Source organism: Protobothrops mucrosquamatus, unplaced genomic scaffold (genome assembly GCF_001527695.2).
Source record: "Protobothrops mucrosquamatus isolate PMUCROS unplaced genomic scaffold, P.Mucros_1.0 scaffold4162, whole genome shotgun sequence".
Lineage (NCBI taxonomy): Eukaryota > Metazoa > Chordata > Lepidosauria > Squamata > Viperidae > Protobothrops > Protobothrops mucrosquamatus.
This window is the reverse complement of record NW_015390088.1, coordinates 44,031-54,008: the sequence shown is the minus strand read 5'-3', so window position 1 is coordinate 54,008 and position 9,978 is coordinate 44,031. Positions and strand designations below refer to the sequence as shown.

Genomic DNA, 9,978 nt, shown 5'->3' with positions numbered 1-9,978 from the left:
GAACTAAGGAGAAACTTCCTGACAGTTAGAACAATTAACCAGTGGAACAACCTGCCTCCAGAAGCGGTGAATGCTCCAACACTGGAAGTTTTTAAGAAGAGACTGGACAGCCATTTGTCTGAAATGGTATAGGGTTTCCTGCCTGAGCAGGGGGTTGGACTAAATGACCTCCAAGGTCCCTTCCAACTTTATTATTATTATTATTATTATTACTTTACATTCTATTCTATTCTATTTTCCATAGTCTTGATATTCTATAGTAGCTGATCCTTCTCTGGGTTCCCCACGGTGCCTATTTAATTTCCACCCAGATCCAGTCGGTACCATGCTTGCAATTAATCTGTGACCTCATTTGCTTTCCCCATCCCCGAGCAAACATGCAGAAAGGCACCTTTTGTACAAGTAGCCCTCGATTTATGAACGCAGTTGGATCAGCAAGCAAGGCAGTTGTTAAATGAGTTGTGGTCTCTTTTTTTTGCTATGGCTGACAGAAGGCCACCTGAAGAGACTAGAAGCATTTGAAATGTGGATTTACAGGCGGCTGTTACGTATAAGCTGGGTTGACAAGATCAGAAATGAGGAGGGGATAAGCCGCCTGGGAAAGCCAAGGGAATTCATCAAAACAATTAAAAAACGAAAATTAGAATATTTCGGACATGTGATGCGACACCCAGAAAAATACGGCATACTCCATTTAATCCTCCAGGGAAAGACTGAAGGCAAACGAGGTCCAGGCAGAAGAAGAACATCGTGGCTTCAAAATCTAAGGGACTAGTTTGGACAAAACTCAGCAGCACCTTTTTCGTGCGGCTGCTAATAAAAACAGGATCGCCAACATGATCGCCCACGTCCGATAACGGATATGGCACAAGAAGAAGAAGAAGATGGCTGATAAATCACTGATGGACTCTGCAACCATTTTAGATACATGCTGGTTGTCAAGCAATTGGATTTTGATCACATGACTCTGGGAATGCTGCGATGGTCATAAGTGTGAGGCCTGGTTGTAAGAAGCCAACATTGAATAAACTGGAGAGCAGGGTCTTAGCCTCAAGGCTCCCTTCGAGAGAAAATGAATCTATTTCTCAGGAGTCAGCATTCGAAATTACAATAGCACTAACAAAAAAAAGTGACTTAGACCATTTTTCACACGACCGTTGCGACACCGCCATGATCACACGATCGAAATTCAGACGCTTGGCAACTGGCTCACATTTATGATGGTTGCAGGTCCCGGGGTCATGTGATCAGCTTTTGCAACCTTCTGACAAGCCAAGTCCATGGGGAATCCGGATTCACTTAACAACCGCGTTACTAACTTAACAAAATGCAACGATTCACTTAACAACCGTGGCAAGATGAGTCATAAAATGGGACAAAACTCACTTTATAAATGTTTCACTCAGCCACGTAAATTTTGGCCCTCCAAGCAAACCACTGTAGAGACACCATGTGGGAACCCAGAAGGTCATCTAGTCTAGCTCTTTGGCAAACTCAGTTGCCTGCTGCTACAGGTTTCCTAAGAGATAGTATCATTAACGGTATCTGTGTCTATAGCTCAGTGATGGCAAACCTTTTAGAGACAGAGTGCCCAAACTGCAACCCAAAACCCACTTAGGCATCGTCGGGTGCCGGGTGGGTGTGGCCCATTGGCTGGATGTGGCCATTGGGTGGGCTTGGCTACGGTGGTAATGGCAGACTGGGTGGGACTAAAAGATTCAATCAATCAATTCCAACTTTGCAAGAACTTTTTTTTCCCGCAAGAAGTTGAAATTGACTGATTGATTGAACTTTTTTTTTTGCACATGGCAGCAGAGGCCTAAAGCGAAAAAGTTTTATAAAACCCAGCTGAAGGCCTAGGACTGGGGTGATGGCATGGGTGCCCACAGAGAGGGCTCTGAGTGCCGCCTCTGGCACCCGTGCCATAGGTTCGCCACCACTGCTATAGCTCATCGGCATTACTCATTGGCCATTCTTGAGCTTAGATTAATGGGATAGTTGAGGTCAACCGATTCCTGTTCTTAAGGATTGAAATCCTTGTCTACCACTAGAAATGTAGAAATTAACTCATACGTCTGTATTGCTTTTTTTGTTATCTGCTGCAGAAGGTCCACTGTCACCCCAAAGTGATGTCTCTTGGCTGGGAGAGAAAAACAAGACATTTTTTCAGAGTTCAGAAGAAGGAGAACCTGCAGGTAAACGGGCACCTGCCTTCTTTAACAATTGTGAATTGCTGTGAGATACAACAAGTGAGTTGGGGGTTTCTCTCACACAGAAAAACAAGAAAGTCCAGTTGCCTCTTGAAAAAGCACCTTTGGGATAAGGATGACACTCCGGAGTGCAAGGCAGGCAGAGACAGACAGGGGAGATAGGCAGGTGAGGGGAGTCCGTAAGATTATCTGGGTCATTACACATCCTCTTCATGACCTGTTTTCCTTGTTACCTTCTGGGAGGAGGTTTCGTGGTATCCGTAGCAGAACATCCAGATTCAGCCATAGTTTCATTCCATACAGCATTAACCTCGTGAACTCTCAAGCTTCCTCCTTCCGTTATATATTCAAGATGGACAATATTTAATATTTATTTGTTATGGATATGTAGGGGTGTGGGTCTAGACATAGGTTGTACATAGTATGTTTTAGGTGTGTGTCATGTATGTGTTTCACTTTGAGAGAGGGCAACTAAATTTCATTTTTGATGTGTGCCGTTGTGCCCACAGTAAAAAAAATGACAAAGATTATCTAAGACAGGGGTAGGCAAACCTTGGCTCTTTTATGACTCGTGGACTTCAACTCCCAGAATTCCTGAGCCAGCATGGCTCAGCTTGGAAACCTCTCCCTTTCCCCTCAGCATGGCTGGCTCAGGAATTCTGGGAGTTGAAGTCCACGCGTCATAAAAGAGCCAAAGTTGCCTACCCCTGCCTTAGGACATGGTGGGACATCCATCTTTTATTGTCACTTGATGTCCTCCACAATATTGCTTTTAAGACCTGCTTAAGAACATCCCAGTGGTGGGATTCAGCCAGTTCGCACCATTTCGGCAGAATCGATAGCTAATTTTTTGTTGCCCAGGCCCAGAATGGACTTCCGGAAGTGGCATCCACACAGAGAACCAGTTGTTCACATATTTGAATCCCACCACTGGGACATCCTCCAGGGTCAGTCAAACTGGGATGGATTATGAGTATAATTCCTGGCTCAGGAATTCTGGGAGTTGAAGTCCACGAGTCATAAAAGAGCCAAAGTTGCCTACCTCTGATCTAAGAGAAGGCAGTGCCTTACTTTCATAGCTCTGACCTAGTTTTCTAGTTGACAGTACTGGCGATCCTTGACTTAAGGCCACAACTGAGCCCCAGATTTCTGTTGTTAAGTGAAACATTTGTTGGGTGAAACACTGGTTAACTGAGCTTTGCCCCATCTGCCACAGTTGTGAAGCGAATCACTGCGGTTGTTAAGTTTGTAACACGGTTGCTAAGTGAATTTGGCTTCCCCATCGGCTTTGCTTGTCAGAAGTTCGCAAAAGGGAATCACATATCCCAGGACACTGCAACGGTCGTAAATAGGAGTCAGTTGCCAAGTGTCTGAATTTGGATCACACGGCCACGGGGACGGTACAAATGGTTGTTAAGCGTGAAAAACGGTCATAAGTCATTTTTTCCCCAGTGCCGCTGTAATTTCGAACGGTCACTAAAAGAGCTGTTGTCAGTTGAGAACTACCTGGGGTTCATTTTGGTGTCTCTCTCCCTGCTCCAGGAGGTGCCTCCAAGAAGGAAAATGGGGGTGAAAGGTGCAAACAGTTGGAAAAAATCCGATGCGAAGCGCTGAGAGAAATCGCCTGGAATCCCGACGGTTCGCAGAGGCGGGAAGGGGATCAGGCTGGAGAAAAGGATAAATCGGAGTCTTTTCGGGCGGCCGAGGTGGACGACGTTCAAGTTCCTCAGGAAAAGCAGCGGAAGAAGAGGAGAAACAGGCGCCTCGTCGTTATCCCGGAGGAGAGGCCCAGTAAAAACTCAGCCTTCGGGAAGGGGGTCCCCCTCCACCCAAGGTTCCACAGCCGAGAACTGCCCCATAAATGCTTGGACTGCGGCAAGGGCTTCAGTCACAAAGCGAACCTGACGTCGCACCAGAGAGTCCACCGGCTGGAGAAGCTCTACGACTGCTCCAACTGTGGCAAGAGCTTCCTTCGTAAATCCATCTTGGATATGCACTTGAGGATGCACTCGGGACAGAAACCCTTCAGCTGCGCCGACTGCGGCTTAAGTTTAAGCGCCCATTCGAGTCTTGTCAGGCACCAGCGGATCCACACCAGGGAGAAACCCTACAAGTGCTCCGAGTGCGAGAAGAGCTTCAGTCAGAACTCGGACCTGATCCGGCATCAGCGGCTTCACACGGGGGTGAAGCCCTATCAGTGCCCTGAATGCGGGAAGAGCTTCAGTCGGGGCGACTGCCTGGCTACTCATCAGAAAATCCACGCGGGGAAAGATCAAGGGGGAACGCAAGCCGCAGCCAAGACTTTTGTGATAAATCAAGTTCTGTTCAGCACTTGAGAATTTTTCCGGGGCGGGGGGGGGACACACAAAACCGCAAGCGGTGCTCACAAAATGAGAAGCCACGCCCAATCTTTTTCAGGATAAAAGTTGTCACGTTAATTATGATTTAGTAGCTGACGGGCAGAAGTGATATATAGAGAATGAGTCAGCAGAGAGTATTTGGGGGTAGTATCCCTTTAATGGCAGTTGGAACCTGCTGGCTCACTTCAACCCTTTGAATATAACTGACTATCCTGTATTCTCTACGCTGAATATTGTTTTTTTCACATTGTATATTAAACCACAGTTCTTTTAACGAACCACTGTCAGGTGTTTATGCTCCTGTGTTCTCACAAGAAGAAGATAAGAAAAAGGCTGCGATCATTTATATTTTTAAACAACAAAAGTGACACAGTATTTCAGGAGCGTGGGATTGGGAGGTGCATGTTCCTAAATTGGCAGGATTGGGGCAGAACCCGAATTTGATACCATTTAAATTTGAACGCAGTCCTTTTTCTCTCATCAAAGAATCTTCCCAAGCGAGAAATCACAAAGTGATTTTTTTTTGGGGGGGGGGGAGACAGTGAGTAAGAGCAGCTCCCGCCTTTGCATCTTAATAAAGTTGTGTAAATGCTCAGAGGGTAATAAAAGCCTTTTCAGAGAAATCTTTCACAGTGGTCATCATAGCCACACATGTTTGAATAATAATAATAATAATAATAATAATGATGATAATAATAATAATGATGATGATGATGATGATGATAATAATAATAATAATAATAATAATAATAATAATAATAATAAAAAAAATTGGAAGGTACCTTGGAGGTCATCGAGTCCAACCCCCTGCTCAGGCAGGAACCCTACACCATTTCAGAAAAATGGCTGTCATTTGCCTCCTTTTATGCTCTATTTGCAAGGAGAATAATAAAAGTAAATAAATAAATATTATGATGATGATGTTGGAAGGGACCTTGAAGGTCATCTAGTCCAACCCCCTGCTCAGGCAGGAAACCCTATACCATTACAAATGGCTGTCCAGTCTCTTCTTAAAAACTTCCAGTGTTGAAGCATTCACCACTTCTGGAGGGAGGTTGTTCCACTAGTTAATTGTTCTAACTGTCAGGAAGTTTCTCCTTAGTTCTAGGTTGCTTCTCTCCTTGGTCAGTTTCCACCTGTTGCTTCTTGTCCTGGCCTCAGGCGCTTTGGAGAATAGCTTGACTCCCTCTTCTTTGTGGCAGCCCCTGAGATATTGGAACACGGCTATCATGTCCCCCCTCGTCCTTCTCTTCGTTAAACTAGACATACCCAATTCCAGCAACCGTTCCTTATATGTTTTAGCCTCCAGTCCCCTAATCATCTTTGTTGCTCTTCTCTGTACTCTTTCTAGAGTCTCAGCATCTTTTTTACATCGCGTTGACCAAAACTGGATGCAGTATTCCAAGTGTGGCCTTACTAAGGGTAGAAGGCGGGGCTGGAAACATCTATATCAGTGATTCTCAAGCTTAGCCAGATGCGTGGACTTCAACTCCCAGAATTCCTCTGCCAGATTTGCTTTGATGCCTAGGGAATTCTGGGAGTTGAAGTCCACGTATCTTAAAGTTGCTAGGGTTGAGAAACTGATCCGTGTACAAAGAAGAAAGAATAAAAACAACGAGGAGGACAACTGATGAGAAACCTGTTATTTTTCATCAGCCTGTGAAATTGAAATTCTGTTGCTTGCATACATAACACACATATAAACATGCTATATACAACATACGTATATACCTACACCTTTATGTATAAATACATGATATAAATATTAATCACTGTCCATCTTGAGTAGTTTTACCTTTATTAGGGGAAGAATAAGAAAACAAGCAAATTTAGACTTCCACTTGCTTGTGCATTGCAAAAAAAATGATCTTTAAAGTCAGTTCTGATCAGCTAGAGGAGATTTACCTTGTGCTTGGGTTTGGTAAAACCAATTAAATCTATGAGCTAACAATCTCAACAGGTATAACATGGTAGGGGAAAAAAGGAAACAAAAAATAGGGAAGAAAAAAAAGGAATAATTGGGAACCAATTATTTAATTGTTCTTATATACAGGTAGTCCTCAACTTATGACCACAATTGAGCCCAAAATTTATGTTGTTCAGTGAGACTGTTGTTGAGTTTTGCCCCATTTTACGACTTTTCTGGCCACAGTTGTTAAGTGAGTCACTGCAATTGATAAGTTAGTAGCCCGGTTGTTAAATGAATCTGGCTTCCCTACGGACTTTGCTTATGAGAAGGTCACGTGACCTTGAGACACAGCAACGGTCATAAATATGAACCGGTTTGTCCATCACAAATGATGTGAATTTTAATCACAGGATCATGGGGATGCTGCAAAGGTTGTAACTGTGAAAAATGGTCATAAGTCCCATTTTTCAGTGCCGTAACTTTGAACGGTCACTAAACGAACTGTTGTAAATCGAGGACTATCTGTACATTGTAGGGGACTGGAACACAAGTAGTTAGCTTAATGATCGGTTCCTTGATGGATGACGGTTTGTAGTTATGACAGATCACCTCCTCCCCCCCCCCCGCAAAATACAACTCATTCTCAGTTTATTTTTATTTGTTTTAACCATTTAACTTTCGGCAGTAAGACTACCAGAACCATCAGCCCCTGCCAAGCTGCAGCATTGAGAAATCAAGGCCCTCAAATATTCTCGAAGGCTTTAAATAAAAGGGGTAGACAACCTTGGTTCTTTTATGACTTGTGGACTTCAATTCCCAGAATTCCTGAGCCAGCCATGCTGAGGGGAGAGGGAGAGGTTTCCAAGCTGAGCCATGCTGGTTCAGGAATTCTGGGAGTTGAAGTCCACGAGCCATAAAAGAGCCAAGGTTGCCTATCCCTGGTTTAAACAAAGTGATCCAGCGCTGTTTCCTAGAGAGGCCAAAGGAAGGGTGAGAAAGGGTGGAATGAAGCCATGGATATCTCTTTCCACCAGGGGGCAGTGTTTGGCTTTGAATTTTCTCAAAGCCAAAGAAGAAGTGGATGGAGAAATGGCTATAGAAATGAGGGCCCAGAGCGGAGATATTTTCTCCAGAAAGGGTGAAAGACTGGAAACAGAAGAAGAGAAACTCTCTTAAATCCTCCAGCTAATCTTCCTGCTTTCCTTCAGGGGAGCTGATTCCCAGCAGGATCCTTCCTGAGCTGGTCCTCCCACAGCAGAGGGGGAGCATATAGAATATAATAGAATAACAGAGTTGGAAGGGACCTTGGAGGTCTTCTAGTCCAGGGCTTTTCAACCTTTTCACCCATTGTACCACTTTTAGGATATGGCAACATCCGAGTACCACCAGTTGCCTAGCAAGGTTCAAAAATTTGATGACCAAAAAAAAAGAGGAACAAAGTGATAAAGTACAGGTAGTCCTCGACTTACAACAGTTCACTTAATGACTGTTCGAAGTTACAATGCCACTGAAAAAAGTGCCCCCGACGCCACAGCCGAGCAAGACACCTGCCTGCCCGCTCGGCGGCGGTCTTCCTCCTGTCCGAGGTTTCCATTGTTGTGAGCATTTCTGTTGAGGATTGACAGCGGGGGTGGGGTGGGGGGTGTGTTTGGTTTTTGTTTCCCCCGTCTGCTGGGTGATTGCAGCAGGTTTTGGTCACTTCACATGACCCTGGGACACTGTGACCGTCATAAATATGAATCAATTGCCAAGAATCTGAATGTAAATCACAAGACCCTGGAGATGCTGCAACATTCCAGCTGATCGGCGCTTCTTCTGGGCTCAGCAGAAGTGCCAGGATCAGCGCAGAGTTCCAGCTGGAGCCTGGCGCTGATCCTGGCACTTCCACTGAGCCCTGACAGCCCAGAAGAAGCACCGATCAGCCAGAAAGCGGCATTGATCCTGGCGCTTCCGCTGAGCCCTGACAGCCCTGCAGCTCCAGCCATCTCTCGCTCAGGCTTGTGCGGTGCTGCCACCGGTTCAGCTCATTCCCCTCCCCCGCTACCACTTTTCTAGGATGGTCGCGTACCACCTGCCAGATGCCAATGTACCACAGGTGGTACCCGTACCACTGGTTGAAAAGCCTTGTTCTAGTCCAACCCCCTGCTCAAGCAGGAGACCATACCATTCCAGACAAGTGACTGTCCAGTCTCTTCTTAAAAACCTCCAGCGTTGAGCACCCACAACTTCTGAGGGCAAACTGTTCTAACATAAATTGGAATTGTTCTCAGGAAATTTCTCCTTATTTCCAGATTGGATCTCTCCTTGATTAGTTTCCATCCATTGCTTCATGACTTGCCTTCAGGTGCTTATAGGTTGATTCCAGTGGTGGGATTCAAATATGTGAACAACCGGTTCTCTGTGTGGATGCCGCTACCGGAAGCCCATTCTGGGCCTGGGCAAAAAAAAATTAGCTGCCGGTTCTGCCGAAATGGTGCGAACCGGCTGAATCCCACCACTGGTTGATTCCCTCTTCCTTGTGAGCAGCCTCTTAGATATCCCTTGAACACATCGTTCAGAAGCCATCACGTGTTGTCTTTTTTTGTAGAAATGCAGCTTTGAAATTTGTGGGAGCTGAGAAGATAGCTGAACGGATTTTCCAAAATGTGCCTAGCTAATTTGTGACTTGAATTCACTCAACTTAGTTCTAGGTTGCTTCTTTCCTTGGTCAGTTTCCACCCGTTGCTTCTTGTCCTGCCTTCAGGCGCCTTGGAAAATAGCTTGACTCCCTCTTCTTTGTGGCAGCCCCTGAGATATTGGAACACTGCTATCATGTCCCCCCTCGTCCTTCTCTTCGTCCCTCTTCCCACCAAGAGGCAATGAAATCTAACAATACATTCAACAATTCAGGTAGTCCTCGACTTACAACAATTCATTTAGTGACCCTTCGAAGTTACAACAGCACTGGAAAAAGTGGCTTATGGCAATTTTTCACACTTATGACCATTGCAGCATCCCCAGGGTCAGGTGACTTTCATTTGGACACTTGATAACTGACTCAGATTTATGAGTTTCAGTGTCCTGGGTTCCTGTGATCCTCTTTTGCAACCTTCTGACAAGTAAAGTCAGTGGGGAAACTGTGTTAATAATCATATTACTAATTTAAGGACTGCAGTGATTCACTTAAGAAATGTGGCCAAAAAAGGCATAAAACGGGACAAAACTCACTTAACAAATTTCTCACTTAGCAACATAAAATGTTGGGCTCAATTGTGGTCGAAGGTTGAGGACTACCTGTAACATGGAAGAGCCTCCATAAATTAGTGTAAGGTTTTCCACTTAGCCTCACAACTGCCCCAGCATTACTCAGGAATTTAAAAGAGCCAAAGAAACTCCTGAGTCGAGGTTTCAGCAAGCAAACAACTTTTATTTTGATCAAAATAGAGTTGGGTGACCCCCATCTCTCTTCGTGGCTGGTAGAGAGATGAAGGCAACAACCAGAAAAGATGTCTTCCACCTT

The 9,978-nt window shown here is 45.0% G+C and overlaps 1 protein-coding gene across 1 annotated transcript in view; it reads left to right on the top strand.

Moving 5' to 3' along the window:
• The window catches only part of LOC107298646 (zinc finger protein 436-like), a 50,244-nt gene that overhangs the window by 21,845 nt on the left and 18,421 nt on the right, over positions 1 to 9,978 (top strand). Inside the window, exon 2 of the mRNA XM_015828024.1 lies at positions 3,753 to 4,516. Within this exon, the coding sequence (XP_015683510.1) occupies positions 3,753 to 4,516 (764 nt within the window). The remainder of the gene's footprint in view (positions 1 to 3,752; positions 4,517 to 9,978) is intronic.